This window comes from Linderina pennispora (genome assembly GCF_002104995.1).
Source record: "Linderina pennispora strain ATCC 12442 chromosome Unknown DL89scaffold_4, whole genome shotgun sequence".
Lineage (NCBI taxonomy): Eukaryota > Fungi > Kickxellomycota > Kickxellomycetes > Kickxellales > Kickxellaceae > Linderina > Linderina pennispora.
Genome location: NW_024468252.1, coordinates 1,271,852 through 1,292,122, shown reverse-complemented (window position 1 = coordinate 1,292,122; position 20,271 = coordinate 1,271,852). Strand labels below are relative to the sequence as shown.

General features: G+C 55.0%; 13 protein-coding genes across 13 annotated transcripts; 7 read left to right on the top strand and 6 right to left on the bottom strand.

Moving 5' to 3' along the window:
* Nucleotides 1-127: 127 nt before the first annotated feature.
* DL89DRAFT_266632 (Phosphodiest-domain-containing protein) lies at nucleotides 128-2,029 on the bottom strand. Its single transcript, XM_040887151.1, has one exon. The coding sequence runs from the start codon at nucleotides 1,940-1,942 to the stop codon at nucleotides 155-157; it is 1,788 nt and encodes a 595-aa protein (XP_040745161.1). The 5' UTR covers nucleotides 1,943-2,029; the 3' UTR covers nucleotides 128-154.
* Nucleotides 2,030-4,001: 1,972 nt separating this feature from the next.
* DL89DRAFT_205933 (uncharacterized protein) lies at nucleotides 4,002-4,934 on the top strand (the record flags this gene model as incomplete). Its single annotated transcript, XM_040884082.1, has 1 exon — nucleotides 4,002-4,934. A coding segment is annotated over one exon (933 nt), but the record flags the coding sequence as incomplete, so codon positions are not given.
* A 1,006-nt stretch (nucleotides 4,935-5,940) lies between these two features.
* On the top strand, nucleotides 5,941-6,333 carry DL89DRAFT_266630 (uncharacterized protein; the record flags this gene model as incomplete). The annotated part of the gene is made up of 1 exon (XM_040887150.1): nucleotides 5,941-6,333. A coding segment is annotated over one exon (210 nt), but the record flags the coding sequence as incomplete, so codon positions are not given.
* Nucleotides 6,334-6,880: 547 nt separating this feature from the next.
* On the bottom strand, nucleotides 6,881-7,992 carry DL89DRAFT_266629 (NAD(P)-binding protein). Its single transcript, XM_040887149.1, has one exon. The coding sequence runs from the start codon at nucleotides 7,928-7,930 to the stop codon at nucleotides 6,935-6,937; it is 996 nt and encodes a 331-aa protein (XP_040745158.1). The 5' UTR covers nucleotides 7,931-7,992; the 3' UTR covers nucleotides 6,881-6,934.
* Nucleotides 7,993-8,299: 307 nt separating this feature from the next.
* DL89DRAFT_321907 (uncharacterized protein) lies at nucleotides 8,300-9,127 on the top strand (the record flags this gene model as incomplete). The annotated part of the gene is made up of 2 exons (XM_040891307.1): nucleotides 8,300-8,406; nucleotides 8,513-9,127. Exons 1-2 carry the CDS (start codon nucleotides 8,320-8,322, stop codon nucleotides 9,125-9,127), a joined length of 702 nt encoding a protein of 233 aa, XP_040745157.1. The 5' UTR covers nucleotides 8,300-8,319.
* Nucleotides 9,121-10,620, bottom strand: DL89DRAFT_266628 (Formyltransferase). Its single transcript, XM_040887148.1, has one exon. The coding sequence runs from the start codon at nucleotides 10,367-10,369 to the stop codon at nucleotides 9,134-9,136; it is 1,236 nt and encodes a 411-aa protein (XP_040745156.1). The 5' UTR covers nucleotides 10,370-10,620; the 3' UTR covers nucleotides 9,121-9,133.
* Nucleotides 10,621-11,083: 463 nt separating this feature from the next.
* On the top strand, nucleotides 11,084-13,213 carry DL89DRAFT_221926 (OPT superfamily oligopeptide transporter; the record flags this gene model as incomplete). Its single annotated transcript, XM_040884549.1, has 1 exon — nucleotides 11,084-13,213. The coding sequence occupies one exon, from the start codon at nucleotides 11,084-11,086 to the stop codon at nucleotides 13,211-13,213; it is 2,130 nt and encodes a 709-aa protein (XP_040745155.1).
* Nucleotides 13,214-13,965: 752 nt separating this feature from the next.
* Nucleotides 13,966-15,211, top strand: DL89DRAFT_292082 (uncharacterized protein; the record flags this gene model as incomplete). The annotated part of the gene is made up of 2 exons (XM_040890255.1): nucleotides 13,966-14,447; nucleotides 14,485-15,211. The coding sequence occupies 2 exons, from the start codon at nucleotides 13,966-13,968 to the stop codon at nucleotides 15,209-15,211; spliced, it is 1,209 nt and encodes a 402-aa protein (XP_040745154.1).
* DL89DRAFT_266626 (uncharacterized protein) lies at nucleotides 15,085-15,669 on the bottom strand. Its single transcript, XM_040887147.1, has one exon. The coding sequence runs from the start codon at nucleotides 15,642-15,644 to the stop codon at nucleotides 15,333-15,335; it is 312 nt and encodes a 103-aa protein (XP_040745153.1). The 5' UTR covers nucleotides 15,645-15,669; the 3' UTR covers nucleotides 15,085-15,332.
* A 41-nt stretch (nucleotides 15,670-15,710) lies between these two features.
* On the top strand, nucleotides 15,711-16,347 carry DL89DRAFT_266625 (uncharacterized protein). Its single transcript, XM_040887146.1, has one exon. It carries the CDS (start codon nucleotides 15,971-15,973, stop codon nucleotides 16,181-16,183), a length of 213 nt encoding a protein of 70 aa, XP_040745152.1. The 5' UTR covers nucleotides 15,711-15,970; the 3' UTR covers nucleotides 16,184-16,347.
* Nucleotides 16,348-16,631: 284 nt separating this feature from the next.
* Nucleotides 16,632-17,194, top strand: DL89DRAFT_129867 (uncharacterized protein). Its single transcript, XM_040883309.1, has one exon. The coding sequence runs from the start codon at nucleotides 16,795-16,797 to the stop codon at nucleotides 17,140-17,142; it is 348 nt and encodes a 115-aa protein (XP_040745151.1). The 5' UTR covers nucleotides 16,632-16,794; the 3' UTR covers nucleotides 17,143-17,194.
* DL89DRAFT_129870 (RNI-like protein) lies at nucleotides 17,195-19,134 on the bottom strand. The gene has a single exon (XM_040883310.1). The coding sequence runs from the start codon at nucleotides 18,702-18,704 to the stop codon at nucleotides 17,247-17,249; it is 1,458 nt and encodes a 485-aa protein (XP_040745150.1). The 5' UTR covers nucleotides 18,705-19,134; the 3' UTR covers nucleotides 17,195-17,246.
* A 71-nt stretch (nucleotides 19,135-19,205) lies between these two features.
* Nucleotides 19,206-19,644, bottom strand: DL89DRAFT_222264 (cytochrome b-c1 complex subunit 7; the record flags this gene model as incomplete). Its single annotated transcript, XM_040884580.1, has 2 exons — nucleotides 19,206-19,468; nucleotides 19,542-19,644. 2 exons carry the CDS (start codon nucleotides 19,642-19,644, stop codon nucleotides 19,206-19,208), a joined length of 366 nt encoding a protein of 121 aa, XP_040745149.1.
* Between the last annotated feature and the right edge of the window lie 627 nt (nucleotides 19,645-20,271).

Genomic DNA, 20,271 nt, shown 5'->3' with positions numbered 1-20,271 from the left:
CGCCAATGCAGATTGCAGGTAGAGAACAAGCAAAGGCAGCGACAGCAGTGTATTTCCAGTTATCATGTGCGCATGATATCATGTGTCAAGTAATTCGAACATGTTCATATTGACAGCAAACTAGAAGGATAAGAGATACACACCAAATTTATGTCTAAGCCAGCCACCAGTCAGCGAACTTGGAAGTTCCATTGTTTGGAGCTGCGTTAACATGCAGAATCCTGGCCATGAGCCCGTACAGCTCAACGTTCTCGAACGGTGGGTGGCGGATTGCAGCCAGCTCGTGCTCTGGCAGTCCATAGTCGCCCCAGATGCGGTCGTACTCGGCCTGGTATGCGGTGTATTCAGTATTCCACTTTTGCAGCTGGCTGTTGATGTGGTTGAGCTGCGACTCGCGGGCGCTCTCCAGCAGCTCCAAAAAGTCCTCTGTTGCCGACATGTCCGAGATACGGTTGTCCATGCCAAACCGCTGTGGGATCAACGACGAGCTGCCAGGCAACTGCGGCGGGTCCAGGTCATACACAGCAGACATGCTGCGGCGAGCTGCCATGTATTGCAGCCGGTGTTCATTGCGGTCCAGGACCGTGATGTTGGTGGACAGCATGGTCATGGGTGCCGAGCGCGCCTGGGTGTGACGCGACCGGAAGGCCGGGCCGGTGGCCACAAAAGTCGCGCGCATCAGCGGATGCAGGTTGTCGTAGCCATGCACACCAGTGGGTGGGAACATCTCCGACGACTTTATCTGGCTCGCGTGGTACTGGTCGGCAGCGCGGGTCGAGACATACCACGGCAGCTCGGGTATAATGTAGATGGGCGCCACCCGCGTCTCATGTGTATAGTGGAAGCGGCGAGGAATCTGGTGACGCAGATACACGCGCCACGGCTGGCCCTGGCTGGCCAGGCTCAGGCGTCTGAACATCTCGGGCACATCGGCGTCGTCCTTGGGCTGGATGCCTCCCAGCGGCCAGCCGTAGATGCCGTGCAGTCGCGACACATCAATGTAGTCATCGACGTAGATGGCATACTTGCGTGCGTACGTGGTCGCCATCCCGTGGTCGCTGACCACCATCAGGTTGACAATATGAGTCAGATTGCGGCGGGCGATCTCGCGGTGCAGCTCGCCAAGGGCTTCGTCGACCATCTGCACGGCGTCGTTGACAGGCTTGGCGTCTGGGCCGTTGTTGTGAGCGGCCTGATCGACCTCGGGCATGTATGTGGCCAAAAACGCCGGGCGCTTCTCAATCGGCAGGTCCAGCCACTCGAGCAGCTGCTGCGTCTTGGCTGTCGGGTGGACGCGGTCCATATATGGAATCACGTAGCTTGGCTTCACTCCGCGGATCACTGCAGTGGACCCGGGCCACATGTCAATCCCGGCCTTGACCCCTTGCTTCTCGGCCGTGACCCAGATCGGCTCGCCGCCATTCCACCACCGCGGGTCCACGTTCTTCTTGGCGTTCTTGTACACAAACGTGTCGTTGATGGCGTTGTCGTAGAATTCGTTCGACACGATGCCGTGCGACCCGGGGTACAGCCCAGTCACTATTGTGTAATGGTTCGGGAAGGTCGACGACGGAAACGACGGCAGCATGTAGTCTGCCCGCAGCCCCTGCTTGCCAATTTCAAGCAGGTTTGGCGTGATGCCGCGGTCCAGGTAGTCAGGCCGGAACCCGTCCAGCGACACCAGAATTAGAGTCGGCTTGAACTGGTGCGTGCCGTTCGACAGCAGCGAGCTGTTGCTGAGCGGGTGCTCGCAGTTGTACACCAGCACTGTCGACCCAAGCGTGAGCAGCGCCAGCGGAACCGTCAGCAGCGCAATTCCGACCCAGTAAACTACCCCAAAGCGCCGGCGTACAGTGTCCCGCTGGGCTGGGGCTGCTTCGTACTGCCCGAGGTCGTCGCTGCCGGTGCCCACAAAGGGCTGCTTCTCGCTGAGAGAGTTCATTTATGAGGTAATTAGCAATACAAAAAATAAAAAAGGAAAGAAATACAAACCGAATTTGCAAAAGAGCAAGGGGAGAGGAAAATCTGTTCACTCAGGCACAGCCAGGGCGCAGAGCGGTGACGCTTTGCATCCGCTGCATGATGTCAACGCGATTTCCCACAGCCGGCTTTCCAGCCCCGTGCCAGGCTCTGCTGGAAAAGGACTGTGCTATAATTGATCGCACGGTTTCATTGCTATTTGCTACTGCCACCCAGCCTTCATCTCTCAGTCGCCTGGAGACTGTCGACACCCGTCCCAGCCTGTCCAGCCCACCAGCCCCGCTATATTTGACGATACTCTCATTCGGTGTGTGGTTGAGGCGGTTGCTGCGAGATCATTAACTTGGCGCACGGTCACAGCCATTGTCACCACCGCTGCTCTCGGCCAGCATTGACTGTGGGGGCGTGGTGCCTGCGCAGAAATCGCGCCAGTGCGTGCCGGCGGTGCTCGGACACGGGCAGCCCAGCACAGCTAAACTCGCTGTCTGCAGCAGCATTGCCCAATGACGTCAGGTCATATGCATACAATGAACCGGAGGACATTGTTGGCTTTTGGCGGCGATCTAGGATTCGCATCTACCCACTGAGAAGAAGGCGTAGTCTGTCACGCTATTTTGGCGCAAATGATCCTCAAGCGCTTCTCTAATTGGCACGAGTTTTCAGAGAAAAATTTTGTATTTATAGTGCCTTTTCTTCTACCTGTGTACTTAAAGCGGCCATCGTTGGACCACCATCCTCTTTTTGCGTTCCTTTCTCCTCAGGCCTGTTCCTTTTCTCCCTTTTCATCTCATTCCTTCCTCTCCATCACCCGCCCTCCGCCCCCTCCCTCCCGCACATTTCATGTTACATCGCTTCTGAACAACCCTCAATCTCCATATCGAACAGTAAAGCCTTTGAACCAGATCATGGGCAGCAACATCCGGTTTTCGACCTCTAACGAAAAGCAGTCCTCGGCAGGCAATATGGGCAACCCTGGCAGCGCTGGCGCCGCCACCCGCAACATGCACTCTGAGTTCTCGCATAGCACGCTGAACATGCCCGATGCCGACATCCCAGCAAACTTCCAGGACGACTTCAACTGGGACGAGGTCAGCGATGATGGCTCCGAGAGCGACCCATCCAGCTCACCCACGCCCAAGGGCTTCTGGCGGATGCACCCGCTGGTTCGCTCGTTTGTAATCATGATCGGTGGCGGCATCATTCTGATCGCTCCTACAATCGGTATCATGGCCTCGAATCCTGAACTGGAGTTCCGGTCCCCCATCAAATCAGATCCTAAGTCTGACTTTCAGCACAGATACAACCTGCAGTGCACTGCGCGGTCATTTGCGCTGCTGGCCTCAGGCTGGGTGTTTGGCGTCCTGGCCTACCACCTGGTTGATATGATTCCCGATGGCGCCCTGCATATTGTGCGCGGCTTCACTGGCAAGCGCAACATTGAGAAGGTCAAGGACCGCATGCAGTTTTTCATTGCCGTCAAAGCGTATGTCAAGATGATTATCATCTCGTCCATCTTCCTCATCAGCTTCATTATCATGTTCCCGAGCGCCTCGTACCGACTTATTGGCAAGGTAGAGAACAGCAACTCGTCGTGGGACCAGGTTCTGTTCCAGGTCAACGTTCTTGTGCTGATTGCTTGCGGGATCATTGGCGGTGAGAAGCTCTTGCTCAAGGTTGTTGCCACGCGCTTCCACCGGTCCGCGTACAAGGAGCGGCTCCAGCAGCAGACGTATGCTAGCTGGGTGCTGGACCACCTGAACCGGTCACGCGAGCATTATTCGGAAAGCAACCAGGGCAACAACAGCGCCAACGCCACGCCATTCATGGCCCAGGGCGCGACATTTACGACACAAACCTCTGATGGCATGACCAGCAAAAAGGAGCTGCTGTCGTCGGCAGCGTCGCCTCCGGCTATGAGCCGTGCGTCGACCGGCAACAGCTTTTTCTCGCACAAGAAGAAGCCGTCAAAGAGCTTTGCCAGCCGTCTGTGGAACATCAAGGACCGCGCGCTTGACGGTGGCATCGATATGAACTCGAACCAGTACGCCGGCCGCCTGGCCCGCAAGTTGTTTAGCGCCCTCAACAATGACCGCGACTACCTGGTGGTCGACGATTTTCTGCCGTTCTTCGACAAGGAGGAGGACGCCATCAAGGCGTTCGAGTTCTTTGACAAGGATGGAAATGGCGATATTAGCAAGCGCGAGATGCGTGACCGCATTATGCTGGTCTACAAGGAGCGCCGGTCCCTGATTAACGCGCTCAGCGACATGTCGCAGGTCGTTGGCAAGCTCGATCTGTTCATGACTGCCTTTGCCCTGTTGGTTATTGTCATCATTGCCCTACTTGTGTTTGGCCTCGATGCCCTGAAGAGCCTGGCCACAATGGGTACTCTGTTTGTCGGCTGGAGCTTTGTGTTTGGCAACACATTCAAGACTGTATTCGAGTGTATCATCTTCCTGTTCCAGGTGCACGCCTACGACGTCGGCGATGTCGTCGTGATTGCGGCCGAGACCATGACTGTGTCCAAGATCCGTCTGCTCAGCACCGTCTTCTTCAAGGGCGACGGCACATACACCGTGTACCCGAACAACCAGCTGGCCACGCAGAAGATCCAGAACATGCGCCGCTCGAAGCCCCAGAGCGAGTCGATCGTGGTTGCCTTTGATTTCCACACGCCACAGGAGAAGCTCAACGCATTGCAAGACCGCATGAACGAGTATGTCGACGAGCACCCGCGCGACTTCTCTGGCCCCATCGGCTTCACCCTGGACCTTTTGGAGAACGTCAACCGGATCCAGCTCGGCATCGGCCTCAACTACAAGAGCAACTTCCAGGACGGTCGTAGGTTCGGCATCAAGAACAGCTTCGCCTTTGCCCTGCGCCAGGCCATTTGCGATCTCGACCTGCGCTACTCGAATACCCTCCAGCCTGTTGCCATGGTGCAGTCGCCACCGGCCTACGAGGCGGCGTCACGCGGCAGCGGTGGTTCTGGCAATGGCAGTGACGACGACGAGATGCTGGTCAGCCGGTACAAGAGCAAGCGCCACAATCGCGACTACAACCCTGGAGACGATAGCGGCGGCAATGGTGGCGACTCTGGTGCAGCTGGCGGTGGTGGTGGTGATATTGCACCGGCTGCCATGGCCACGGTGATGTTCTCTGGTGCCATGTAATGGATGCATAGTATTGCAAATATACCTGCTTGCCCAAAAACTAGTGGTTTTCAGGGCTGCAGAAACAGTTCAGAGATTTAGCCACTACAACCTACACAATGACTGTACAGGGTTGTGTAAGTGGTATAAAAATCACTACCGCTTGGTCACTCAAAATTCGAAAATATTGCGGTACGGGCATACTAGCTTGTTGGGATTCGTAGTATATGAGATGCGTATAGCAGCGTGTTGCTTTGGGCAACTACAGTGAGGAAACTATGTTGATTCAATACATGTGTAGGGTTGCAGTAGCTGTACATACCCACACATTCCCTATATGTATTATCACAGGCCACGATTAATTGACTTTTCATCTTGATCGTTGTCATAGACGCCAATACATCATATGGACAAATCAAATATCCAATGTTCAACAATCTATTCAATGTAGAATCACTGTTATATAAAAATAAAACAATGATCATGGTGATGGTGATGGTGATGAAGGAACTATGTAGTTGAGAATGGAGGACCATGCCTTGCTATCAGCACATGATGCTATTTCATTGCATCGCAACAAACCGCAACATGGTCGCTAATCGTGTCTTGCATGCTATGGTAGCAACCACATTAAAAAGAAAGTAAGTACATCCATCCATGCCTTCAGTGCTGTTTAGCCGTGCTACGGTTGTAGTTTACATTTGCTCATGATCTACTTGAATATATAGTGAACTAGTTGTTGCTATGTACTGTATCCAAACCATCAAGTAGGCTGAATTGTCAAAATAGCCAGCGGGTCTAAACATGCTGTTGTATAACTGATCCTGATCCCTAGATCTACGCCACAGTGCGTACGCAAGAGTATAGTGGCTCTACTATATAGTTCAGTGCACGCCAGCGCGTCAGCAGCTCTCCTCAGTTCCTTTACTGTCATTAGTTATATACCACGTTAAGATGCCAGTATCACAACAAGTAAGATCGTTGCACATATCATCCTGGCCTTCCCATCGCCCTGAGCGAACAAAAAAGAGCTGCCTTGTGCGCTGGGAAACAGCTGGCGGATGTGCTCAATGAAAGACTTGATTCCTGTCGAAAAGATATCATCCTCAATGTCATCACTGCCGTGAAAATTGAGCACAGGATCAGTCACATTCGAGAATATCGCTGTGGGAAGAGCGCCAGAATTTAGCAGGCGGGTGGAGGTGCTTTCAAGGGTGTGGTCAAGTGAGAGACATAAATGCGCTGAAGATAAACTCGGCTGGCTGTGGTGATGTGCCCAAATGAACTAGTCTCCAATGCAGTGTGCAAAGTGCTCCTGTTTGCTGCTGAGCCTGGCTACTCTGAGTCAGCTGACACCTGAGAATTGGCTGCAGATAGCTAGGGAGTGCAATCGTAATTTATATATGGCTGAAACTGATACCATCACCATATACTTTCAATAGGTTACTCTGGCTCGAAAAGATAAACAGAATCACACGTATACGCGGCAATGTAGGATGACACCGGGATTATCCAGAGAATGGCCACGATATGGTTGTTACATATGCAATGATATACCTCAAATATAAACTCTTCACATTCGTAGAGCGCAAGTAGAAAAGAGTAGCGTTCTATCGTTGATAATTGTTCCCTAGCATCCACATCATTATTTGACACGCTATATACTAGGATTCTTAGTATAGACGGTAGACTATTGTCCAATTGCCTTTGTATATCAACACTAATAGCACTTTTACACAGTACTCACAATGATTTCAGTGATGTAATATAGGAAACTTCAGAAAGACAGTAATAATTTTGTTTCACAAACGAGCAGGAGTCGAGGTGGGCTTGACCACCACCTTGCCATAGGTCTCTCTGTTCGAGATCGCCTTCAGCGCATCCTTGACCTTATCGAGACCCTCGAACACGGGATCCCACACAACGGGCTTGATCCTTCCCTCCTCGGCCAGCTTGAATAGCGCCTCCCAGACCTCGGGAATGCGCTCCGCCTCATTGCGTGTGTACGCACCCCAATGGACGCCGGTGACGGCGACGTTCTTGAGCAGGATCCGGTTGGCAGCAATTTTCTCAATAGCACCAGCAGCAAAGCCAACCACAACGACACGGCCGTTCCATGCAATGCACTTGAGCGACTTCTCGACCAGGCCAACCGGGTCATAGACGACATCGGCACCCTTACCGGCAGTAATCTGCATAACCTTGTCAGTCCAGTCGGGCTCACGGTAGTTGATACAGTGATCGGCGCCCTGTGCCTTGCAAATATCAAACTTGCCCTCGTTGCCGACAGCAGCAATGACGTTGGCGCCCAGGGCCTTGGCAATCTGCACAGCGGCAATGCCGACGCCGCCAGCCGCAGCATGCACCAGAACCCAGTCACCCTTTTTCACGTCGGCACGCAGAACCAGGCCGGCGTAGCTAGTCGGATAAGTGATGTACAGACCCGCAGCCTCTTCGAAGCTCAGTGTCGAGGGGATCGCAAAGCATTGGATCTCGGGCACCGCAATGTACTCAGCGTAGGCGCCAGTGGGGTTTGACCCGAACACGCGGTCGCCGGTCTTGAAGCGACAGTTGGCGGGTGCCGACACCACGGTACCGGCGAACTCGGCGCCTGGCGTGAACGGGAATGGCGGCTTGATCTGGTACTTGCCCTGCACCATCAGGATATCGAAGAAGTTGGCTCCTGTAGCCTCGACCTTCACCAGCAGCTCGTTGCTCTTGGGTGTCGGCACCGGGATGTCCTTGACCTCCATGTCGTTGGGGCCCTTGAGCCAGTTCTTTACCACGATAGCGTGCATTTGCCCTAAATTTGTAGTCGTTTCGCCCAGGAGAAGACAGTGGATAAAATTACAGAAAGAAGAGAGCGCCTTTTTGGGCCTTTCTTTGCAGGTCCGAGCCCGCTGGCCCTGTTTTATACCCCTGGACTTGCTCTCCACGCACAGGGAGGATTTGCGGCAGTCTTTGTCTGCCAGCCATCGTCTGCCTCAAGCTTCATAAACACCGCATCCGGGAAATGGGCAAAAAAGCGATATGCTGGCCGGGCCCATGTGAAACTCCGGCAGCCCGATCCCTCCACCAGCTCCTGCCTCCCCAAAACCCATCGCGCAAGCATGAATTGTATGAGGCGGCCGAGCGAGCAGGGCGGGCCGAAAAAGAGCAAGTGATTTCTCAAGGCCAATTTTTCACCATGTCTGTCGTCACGCTTTTTGTGCAGAGCCAGAACGCGAGCTCCGAGCGGCGCTTCCTGAAGTCCCTGACCGTGGGTGAGCTAAAGGCAAGTAGGATGAAAAGCTGATTAGCAAGGCGGGGCCCTTGCCTCTCCGTTGTGACCTCTTCGGCCGTGCTAACACATTTTGCCCACTTCCTTCGGAGCCCGCTAGGTCCGGCTGGAGGCTATTGTTGGGATTAGCGCCAGCGACCAGCGCCTGGCGCTGCAGCACAATGATGCGGCAGTTTGTATGCTGGATGACAACAGCAGGATGCTCGGGTACTACCCGGTAGCCGACTACATGACGCTAAACGTCGAGGCCACGAACTCTGTGGCGACCCAGCTGAACTTCAACGACGACTCGCAGGTGGAGAAGTATGTCATGGACGACGACGAGTACGACAAGCGCCGCGACACGGTGCGTGCGTTCAAGCGGAGGCATAATTTGGGTCGGTTTGCCGACAACAAGTCGGCCATGTCGATTGACGAGGAGGACGAGTTCAGGGCGGAGGCGAGCGGGATCCATGTAGACGACCGCTGCCAGGTGGAGGTGCTGGGGAGCGGTACCCGGCTCGGTGCCGTGAGGTTTGTTGGCAAGACGCAGTTCAGGCCCGGATATTGGGTGGGCGTGGAATTCGACGAGCCGACGGGCAAGCACGACGGGACTGTGGATGGTGTCAGATACTTCGAGTGCCGCAACCAGCACGGCTCGTTTGTCCGGCCGGACAAGGTCACGGTGGGCGACTTCCCTGAGGAGGATCTGTTTAGCGATCTAGAGGAAATGTAATGGAATTTATTTGTTTGTCTCGCCATCTACCAGAGTCTCGTCGTCGGGCACCAGCTCGCCCGGCCCGTACTCGCACTCGCCGACGATCTTCTGGCTCTTTTTCATCTCCGCCAGCTGCTGCTTGCGCTCCATGGCCTTCTGCTCGGCCATCACCACGGCCTCGGGCTTTTTGCCCTCGGGCCACTGGAATGGTGGCGTTGGCTTCTTTGATTCCACAGGATCGGTCAGGAATCGCAGCGCACCGGGTACGCGCAGATACCCGTTGACAAACTGCAGCGCCGTCTTCGGGGTGCGGCCCTGCACCTGCAGCTGCTTGATCCAGATCCGGCTTCCGTCCACACACGGCACCTCCAGGTACGGCACCTTGCGGCGGTAGAACACCGAGCCCGGCGGGTACTTTGCAATCTCGGGATCCAGCGGCTCCACGTTCGGATCAGGCAAAGCTATATCCTGCAACTGAATGCTGTGCATCTTGTTCTTCTTGCGCCAGATGCTGTGCACTGGCTCACGGCCACAGAACGCCCGATGCATACGCACAATCTGCTCTGCTGACATCTGCTCCCAGTTTACACGCGAGTCCTCGCGACTATACAGCCGTGTCGTAGTCACCTTGCTTTCGTCCTGGTCAATCGCCCGCTCGCGCACGTACTCGTAGTTGTGCAGCAGCTTCACCAGCAATTGCCCGCTGAGATGGCCCATTTCATTCATCATATCGATCCGTGTCGCCGTGCCGTCGATTTGATACGGCATCTGTGCCAACACCCTGCCGCCATCCATGACTGTGGGATGCACCTCCTGAATCGTGATCCCCGTCTCCTTCTTTCCGTCCAGCAGCGCCGCCTGCAGCGGCGACGGGCCACGGTATTCGGGTAGCAGCGACGGATGGATGTTGATCATGCCCAGCGGGAAGCTCTCGATGATGCGCTGCGGAATGAACATACCAAAGCTCGACACCACTCCGATATCATACCGGTCTGTCTCCTTCAGGCCTGCGCTCGGCACCTGCCAGCCCGTCAGCTTGCGCGCATTTGGGTGGTGTATGTCGAGCTGCCGCGTGCGCGCTGTCTTCTCCACCAGTGCCTCCCACGTGAGCTGCTGCCGGCCCTTGGCGAATTTGTACAATGGCGGCGGGCATACCACTCCAAGCTTCTCTACGATCGGCTTATTGCAGCGTCTGTCTGCATCCAGTGCCTTCAGTGCGTGGTTGGAGAACTCATCGGTGCCAAAGAACAACACCTTCATATCGCTGCTTCGCGATGTAGTGAACGACCGGGAGAGCCCGATCCGCGATCGGCTGAATAGTTTTGGGCACCGCAGCATTATCCGATAGAAGGGTTGTGGTTGAATTCAGAATGTACAAGCGAAACAGGGAATGGCCGCGAGATATCGTAGGTCAGCAGAGACTAAATGAACAACCATTTGCAATAACCGGGCGGCTCGGCTCGCACCAGCTTATTCAACTCGGCTCCTGTATTTGGCCTGCAGCTTTGCCAAAATACGAACCTATTATGTAGCCGGCAACGTCGCTAGTTTACCGTGCTGGCCCATTCTTCTTGCCTCATCCGTTGTGGCTGGCAACATCTCGAGCTTGCTGTTTGCAGTATGGCCATTAAGGAATGCTCGTCTGTTCCGGAACATTCGTGCTTTAGCTTTAGGCAAATGGCCGTACTTGAAAGTCTGCCACACTCCTTTGCAGAACTCAGCATGTCTATTGATTGGCAAAGGGTGTCCTGCCATAAAACCGACAGCACCTGGCAACGCAGCTGGAAACCAAAGGAGACCGTTTTCAGCTCATTCCCAGCATTTTTCTACGTACTACTAATACCAACAATGACTGTGGTAATACTTCCCTCGGAGAATGTCTACATCACCCACATACACACAAAACCAGACGACAACGACGCAGCAACTATGTACATGAAAGAAGATGCCACAGGGATTGAAAAGCCATCATTTATGGATGAAGATGAGACTACAGAGCAGTCACCATACGAGATGGTTGCGGTAGCTGTGTCAAATACAGATAATCCAGATCTCCCATGCCTTACATTCCGCTCGCTTTTCTTGGGAGTGGAATTCACAGTCTTATTGGCCTTTGTCAACCAGTTCTTCTTCTTCCGTGAAAACCCCATCACTCTGGGTGGCTATGTCGTGCAGCTGCTGTCGTTCCCGCTGGGCTTTGCCATGTCCAAGGTGCTGCCGACGCGCAAGTTCCGCACATTCGGCTTCGAGTGGACCATGAACCCGGGCAAGTTCAACATCAAGGAGCATGTGCTCATCTCCATCTTTGCCGGCACGTCGGTGGGTGTTGCCTACGCCATCGATGTCGTGACCATCAAGAAGATGTGGTACAACTCCGATATGGGCTTCGGTCCCAGTGTGCTGTTCCTGCTGTCGTCGCAGGTCATGGGCTACTCGTTTGCCGGCCTGTCGCGCGAGTTCCTGGTCTACCCCTCCGCTATGATCTGGCCGGCCACGCTGGTGTCGGTGACCCTGTTCCGTACCTTCCACGAGCACTCGGTCTGGAACGGCTGGTCGCGCACGCGCATGTTCTGGGTCTGCTTCGCTGCCAGCTTTGCGTGGTACTGGGTCCCCGGCACCATCTTCCCGACGCTGTCGATGATTGCGATTCTGTGCTTTGCTGCCCCCAACAACGTCATTGCGCAGCAGATTGGTGACGCGCCCCACGGTCTGGGCATCCTCAACCTCACGCTGGACTGGAGCTACATCTCGTCGGGTTTCACGGGCTCGCCCATCGCCATCCCGTGGGTCATGGCTGCCAACGTGTTTGCCGGCTTCGTCATCATCATGTGGATCATCACCCCGATCGGCTACTACACCAACACCTGGGGCCACGGCATCTACCCGATCTACACCGCGTCGCTGTACCTGCCGGACGGCGGCCGGTATAACATCAGCGAGGTCATGACACCTGACCAGAACTTGGACCCCGTCAAGTACGAGGAGTACGGCCACCTGCGCATGTCGTTCCACTTTGGTCTGACCTACGGCATTGGCTTCGCTGGCCTGATGACTGTGCTGTCATACATTGCTCTGCACCACGGCAAGGACATTGTGCAGCGCGTGCGCCAGTCGCGCTCGATGGACGACGACATCCACGCCAAGCTTATGCGCCGCTACCCCGAGGTCCCGCAGTGGTGGTACCTGGTCACCTTTGCCATCACCTTCGCCATGTCGATCATTGTGTGCGAGGTGTGGAACCTCATGAACTGGTACTGGGTCATTCTCAGTGTCGTGCTGCCCTTCATCTTCACCATCCCGATTGGCATCATCCAGGCGCTCAGCAACCAGCAGCCAGGCCTCAACATCATCACCGAGTTCATCATCGGCTACGGCCGGGTTGGCGACCCCATCGCCAACGTCACCTTCAAGGTGTACGGCTACATCACCATGGCCCAGGCGCTGCTGCTCGTCTCGGACCAGAAGCTCGGCCACTACATGAAGATCCCGCCCCGCACGCTGTTCATTGCCCAGCTGGTGGGCACCATCATCTGCGCCTTTGTGCAGCTGGGTGTCGCGTACTGGCTCATGAACACAGTCGAGAACATGTGCAAACCCGAGGGCCGCCCGTGGACGTGTATCCAGGCCAACACCTTCTACTCGGCGTCGGTCATCTGGGGTCTGGTTGGCCCGGGCCGCATGTTCGGCAGCGACAGCCCCTACCACGTCGGCCTCTACCTGTTCATTGTCGGCGTGTTCCTGCCTGTGCCGTTCTGGTACCTGCAGAAGCGCTACCCGAACAGCCTGTGGAAGCACGTCCACATCCCGCTGCTGTTCTCGGCCTCGGGCTACATGCCGCCGGCGCCGTCGCACATCTACGTCAACTGGTTCATTGCCTGCACTATCTTCAACTACTTCATCCACAAGTACCGCAACCAGTGGTGGCAGCGCTATGCGTTCTCGCTGTCGGCCGGCCTTGACTGCGGTCTTGCGATCTCGGGCATCATTATCTTCTTTGCGCTCCAGAACGTGGTAATTCCGACCTGGTGGGGCAACCCCGAGTCTGGCACGCACTGCCCGCTGGCGAACACTGGATTCAAGCCTCTTCCGGAGCCCATCGCTTAGTATTATTTCAGTCCATTCATTCGAAGAATATGCTCACAGAGTGTCTAGTCAGAATCTGAGGTTGCATTGCCCGCTAGCCCAAGCCTAACCCCGTGCAGGCGGCGTGGCTCGCGGCAATGGCAAACTATGAGCAGCATGTGCAATATATATCGGCCAGTTGCTCACAGGTTGGGTCAGTCTGTGGGGTATGGCGTTGGCGTTGGCATTGGCGTGCGGAGGGCTGTGTGCTGGCCATCTCTCCAACAGAGCACAGCCGCCGTGTGAAATGGACAAGGGTTCAGGGGCTCAAGGGCAGTGCGATCCGCATATGTTCTAGGCGGAAGCATCCCAGCTGGTCGGCTGCATGGCAGACAAAGCGTCCGCCTGCATATGCCGCTCCCGGATCAGGTGGCCATGGGAGTGGGCATGAAGGCAGGTCGTCCCAGCAATGCTGTGTGTGCCAGCCAGGATGGCCGGATGGCCCCCGCCGTGCCAGCGATGATAGCGCCGGAACGTACTTTTGGTTGAGGAAAGGAGCGATTCGCCTCAACCAAATCCCAGCCGCATGCATACCCCTCACACCTGCCCAAGAAAGGCAATGCCACTCGCCGGCACGCTTTAAAGGCAGGGGTCGATCTCTTGGAGAGATGAGAGCGAAAATATCGCATTCCCTCCTCTGCTCTCCTTGGCCGCCATCCCTTTCCCTCCCGCTACTTTGCTCTCATTGCATTCGCAACATTCACATTCTGTGGGAAATTCCTCACATACAAGCCATGAAACCGACATCCATCTCTATTGTCTTGGACACAGACACGGTCAGCCTGTTCGGCGAGCGCACACAGGCTGCCGGCCACATCCTGACTGGCAAGGTTGTTGCCAGGTTCCGCACCACAACCAAGGTGCGCTCGCTGGACGTCTCATTCACTGGCGAGCAGGCCATCAGCTTCACACCACGCCCTGCCAGCGCCAGTGCCCGGGGCCGGCAATCACCAGTGACTGCAAACAGGCGTCTGGCAGACATCTCGCAGCAGCTGGTAGTACCGGGTGCCGACAAATCCACAGCTACATTTAGCGCCGGCATGCACGAGCTGAGATTCGAGCTGGTGCTGCCAGGCGACCTGCCACCGACGGCCAACCTCCTGTTTGGCAGCATTTCATACACTGTGCGTGCCAAGCTAACGCTGACAGGTCTGCGGTCAAACTGCAGTGCACAGACACCGGTGGTGGTGGTGCGGAATCCCGGCGAAGGCAGCGAGTGGGCAGACGCAAGCGCCGATGCTCTGAGCGCCCAGCGCTGAATGGGAGGACAAGGTCAAGGTGACGCTGGCCCGCGACTCTCACATCGTGGCAGACAGCGCGCTGGCCCAGTTCACATGCATTGTCGAGCCTGGCATCAAGGGGCTGCGTCTAATGGCGCTCGATCTGGTGCTCAAGGAGGTGCAGACGGTGTTCCGCGATGCTGGCCATGTGCCGGTCCACAGAGAGACGCAGGTGATTGCACGCAAGCGCATTGCCTTTGGCAGACAGGGCTCCGCAGCCGACAGCCGGGAAGAGCACCGGGTGGCGCTAAATATGCCGGCTGCCTACGAGGATGTGCAGTTCGAGCTCCAGTCCGACAGCGTCACCGTGCGGCATCAGGTGGTGCTGACAGCGCTGGTCAAGGCACCCGAAGGCGCTATTGTCGAGATGACCATCCCCGCCTATGTCTCGGTGCTGCCAAATGCCGGCGCCAACGGCACCATTGACCTTCCCCTGTACGAGAGCTCGGGCTCTGACCGGCTGATCCAGACATCCCAGTCTGTCATTTTACCAGGCGCTCTGTCTGATTACGGCGCCCAGTCTGCTGGTGCTGACAGCGCCGTTGCAGTGACTCGTGACCTGCCGCCATATTCGCTGCCTGTGTGCCCGTCGTGCGGCAAAGAGGACGTGTCTGTGCTGCAGTGCCACACGGCGGCTGCGGTTAGAATCAGCCGGATGCCCCCCAATGCCGAGATCGAGGACCTGTGTGCTGAACTATGAAAACTAGAGCGTGGAGTGGGCTGTATTTATAACAAAACATCATAAAGACTGGTGTCCGAAGGGTGTATTACTGAAGAGTGAGGCAGGGTGTCAGGCAGTGGCTTTCAAGGTAGTTGGCTGCTTACAGCTGTCGCTTGAGCCATCCCCAGCCGGCGTTCTCGATCTGGCGCTTGAGCCATTGCTCGCTGGCGTTCTCGACCTGACGCCTGCCATAGGCAACCGGGGCATTGCCGTGCTTGAGCCATTCCCAGCTGCCATTCTCGATCTGGCGCTTGAGCCATTGCTCGCTGGCGTTCTCGACCTGGCGCGTCAGCCATTCCAACCCAACATTTTCGATCTGCCGACGCTCAATAGCATCCACATTATCAGACTGAGGGGCAGGTACTGCCATGGCGACAGCAGCAAGGAGGAAAGCAGGCGCAAAGAGCTTCATGGTTGATGAGTGGGTTACTTGAGGCGCTGATGGTCGGGAGGGTAATAGGGGGTTTGGAGGTAGGAGGCAGAGGGAAACAGTGGTACCTGGGGAGGATGGTTTCGCTAAGTGTCAGGACTGGCAGTGATGTGTTCTGCTTGAAATCTGCGGACAAACCATGCTCATTTATACTCGTGTATGTCAGTACCGCCAAAGTCGCTAGGGAAGCGAGCAACAGCTGTTGCTTGCCGAAGGCATCCACAATTGCACAAGCGACATCTTGAGTGGTGAACACATGCACAGCTAGTTCTTTTGCTGGTTATTGTCCCAAACATCCGACCCAAGGCATGGTGTGGTGTCACTTGGTACATGATCGCCCAGACCTAAATTCCAGAAGGCGGGTCGAAGTCGTGGCGCATTGGCTACAAGACCTTCACGCAGTCTGCGTGCGTGAGCTAGTAAATTCTCTATTGCTTGTGTTTTCAGCTACACTGGTGTCTGGTCGAGCACATTCTCCGCGAACCAAACTGGCCAAGATACTGGCTGCTGAAATGGATTAATAGACGAAATGTCACTGGGATGGTATGATTTTCGCTCAGCTCAAAACACAAGCAATTGTACAAGCGCCTGAAAAAAAGCATGTATTTTGATGGCTGGTTTACATCTAACTACTTTATTGGCCACTCTAGGTCGTCGCTTCTGACTCAAACAAAGCAAAACTGCTCACACATACATGCTGCTGCATATCTGTCATCTTTTAACCTACTGGTCCATTTTCAATTTAAGCGGCAAAGCGTGAATATGTCATATTGCCCACCAAAAGCTAGAGCTGTTTATATAACCACTCGTACCGGCTCGTAGGAGGAGTCGACAAACGTACATTGGCATGCAGTTCAGGTGGCTTTGGACTGACCTGCTGTGTAGACATATCAGGCAAGCATTGTTCACCCCATTCAAGTGGAAATGCGAATTTTGCAGTGTTCCTTTGTCGAAACACTGGGTCGGATAGTGCATTCAGTGACCAGCGGTACTACATCTGCTATTTACTCTTGCTATTCTTGCTTTGCTCTCCACATCCTTCGGCTACTCAGAGGTTCATAAGCACCTTGTATTTAACTCTTCTAGACCATTACTTTGCAAACAGTCTTCTTAGTATATCCTATTTACAAACATGGCGACCAAGCATGCTGTATTTGCCCTCACTCTAGCGGTGATTGCTACTTGTGAAGTCTACGGGAACGAGCCTGGGTTCGTTGAAGTCGGATATGCACCACAGGTGCTCGTCGCATCTCAGCAGTATGAAGCCAACCGGCCGTACCATGTCGCTGCTAATGCCGGGCTGCGTGCTGGCGAGGCGAGCAGCGCAAGCGAGCTGGGTGCCCTTGCGAGCCATGAGCATTCGGCAAGCGAGTCGTCCAAGAGCAGCAAGAATGCGGCAAATACCAACACAAACGCCATTGCTGGTCTTGCTTACGCTGTCGCTGCTGCCTCCATTGCTTGTGCGTGGGCAGCATATTAGCCCCCTCCCAACCAATCAAGATTTGGTATTCACAAATAAACATTGGGAAGTGCATGAAGCAAAGTCAAATGGTAGTATATTGCTGAGTATAAGTATGCAGTTGTCTATCTTGAGAGCTGTGTATCAATCGAAAATGGCTCTGCCACGGTGCATTCGCAAATGATAGACTGGTTAGAGAGTGTTTTGCGCATCACGTCGCTTACCCGCACGCATTTCATGACATTCAGAACACTGATCTTGGTGCACTTTGTTGCCACTTCGCGGACGCCGATATCAGTGATGCCAGTACAATATGCGACGCTCAGAGCCTTCAGCGCCTTTAGATTATAGGCGATAGCTGTCAGCGACGTGTCCTCGATTTGTGTGCAGTGTGTTAAATCAATGACTTCAAGCCTGGGACAGTGCTGGGCGAGCTCGCCGACACCGAAATCAGTCAGATGTGCTGTCCACGCAAGTGAGATCCGCCGCAGACCAGTCAAGTGCTGGGACAGCTTGGCCATAGTGATATCGCTGCGCAGACCACCAGCCAGGTTCAGGCTAGTTAGGGATGAGAGCCTGGGGGCCAGCCGTTGGAGCGAGTAGTTGCGTACACCTTTGCAAAAGCACAAGTCAAGGTGCCGCAATGACGAGGTGTAGTGGTCAGTAGACAGCCCATCGCTGTGCCGCGGTCCGCGCATCGAGTTCCGCATGCTACGTTTATGGTAGCTGGTGGATGCGCCCGAGTAGCTCAAATGGGTGTCGTCAGCAGCGGGCAGCGATACGTCCAGCAGTAGACTACTTTTTGACAATGGCCCGAATCCGCTGGCCGCCTTGGGGAGTTGCCATTGCGGGTCCTGCAGGTCTAGTGGATCTGTTCCAGCCGGTGTATACGCCACCCGATATTCGCTGTCATCATTAGAATCAGCTGTGTCACTGGCTACAGGGATCTCAGCTGCAGCCGAATGGTACACACTGGTGGCACTGGGCTCTGTCGACATTTCAATCGCTGAATATGGCCGTGCAGACTCCTCATCATTGCGCGAGAGGCTCTTCGACCGCTTGAGCGCTGTCAGCGGACCGCTGCAGAACTGCCCATCGCCCGTTCCACACGGGCCTGCTGCGGGTGCCACAACAGCAACCAGATGATGTATGATCGTGCCAATCGAACCAGCCAGCTTTGGGTGATTCCTGTCGGCCTCTGCCAGTCTGCTGAAGGAGAGAGAGTGGACGAGCCGCGTATAATGACTCGTGGCACGGCCTTGGGCAGTGGCAGACAGCGTGGAGGCGAATTTAATGACCTGCGACAGTCGCGCAAATTGCGGGCGCCGCCAGAGAAGAGGGGTGACCAGCTCCTTCCAAAGACGGCAGGTCAGCATGCATGAGTGAAGGGCCTTCTGGTGGGGCTGAAGCAGGCCGAAAATCTCCTCAAGCACTTCAGGCGGCACGCGTGCACTAGCTGGCTGTCTGGGATCGCCCAAACAGACACCAGAGGCACTGCCAGTGAACGAGACTGCTGCCGGAGGTGACAAGGCTGGCGATATGGCTTCTGTGCTCCCGCCAGGCGACGCTTGCAAGGTGTCCATGGGCGAGTCCGTGGGTGCTATGTGTGCGGGTATGGGTGCAAAAAGAATCTATATGTGTGTGAAGGTCGGTGCGCAGTGCAAAGCGAGAATCTGGTAGAGCCAAGGAGTGGAGGTGGGAGTGAAGTATGCCAAAAAGGATGAAAAATAGAGTTCTGAAAAATGGAGTGTAGGTGGGAGGCAAGAGTGTGTTGAGGCGCTCGCCTTTTATACCCTGGCTATGTGAGAGGGCAGCAGCGTCGGCGTCAGCTAGAAATAAAACGGAAACAATTATTTGCAAGCTGTTCGGCAGTTGCATGCAGGCGGCGCGCAATAGCCTTGACAGCCTTTGTGTGAGCCTGGTCTGTTCGCAATTGATGGAGCTGCGCTTTTGTGTTATACAAAGAACCCTTCGAACCAGACACCAAACAGAAGCCATCCCAAAAGAGACTGCTCGCCAATTCGCCTATAGTCAAGTCGGGATTTTATAGTTGAACGAAAACAGAGGGCGAAAGAAAAGGCGTCTTACTTCTTGACCGTGGTCATCGAGTTGAACGCATCGCGCTCAGCAAACTCGAGGCGGACCTCCTCAATGAGCGGGCGCAGGTACGCATAGTCGTCCTCGGCCTTGGTCCACTTGGCACGCGGGTACTCCTGGTGCGCCAGGCTCAGCTGGAACGCGTGTCTGTGGCGGATGTTGCGGCCATCGATCTCCTGGCGCGACAGGCGGCTGATAGCCTCCTGAGCAATCGGGCTCTCCTCGGCAATAAGGTCGTCGTACCGGAGACCTAAAAATATGGAAATGCGTACGATTTCAGTTTCTGTCTTCGTCCATTCAGCTCTCGGAATCCACAAACTTACCCAGGCGGCGGTAGCCGGACAGGTTCACCCAGGTGTTGGCGAGCGGGCGCACGATGGCACGGAAAGCAGAGTTGGTCTGGACAGCGCGGCCGATAGCCTCCATTGTTAAATAGTTATGTATAGAATCTGAAGAGGGGGGAACAGGTAAAGCAATTCGCAGGTTGAATTGGAGGAGAAATTCGAATTGGCATACTCTCTGAGGACCGCACTGAGGGGCTTCGTGCAATCTTATCTCACAGCTTATTGGATATTAATCCGATCTGCTGATGTCGAAACACGAATCACATAATCATATTTACACATAGGCCGAAAATCAAGCCAGGTGTGATGTGTTAACTGCTGTTTCAACCGCGCACACCGGCTGTTTTCCACCTCACACTGCCTTGATACATCTATTTCTCAGCATTCAATTTAACTACAATGCCATCAGATGAGGGCACTCCAGGCTCCCAGCGACGGCAGTTCGACGTGCATGAATACTCCTTGCAACGCTTAGAGGAGGGCAAAGCACTGACCGAAGTTCATAGCGAGCTCAGCAGCCAGCTGCGTGAGCTGCGTCGCGAGCTACACAACCTGATTAACCTCCGCTACGAGGACTTTCTTGGGCTGGGCACCAGTCTGAATGGCATCGACACAACTATCAAAGGGGTGCACGCGCCGCTCCACGACCTGTCGGAGCAGATATCGGCGACGCATGGCGAGTTGACGGCCAAGCTCGATTATCTAGACA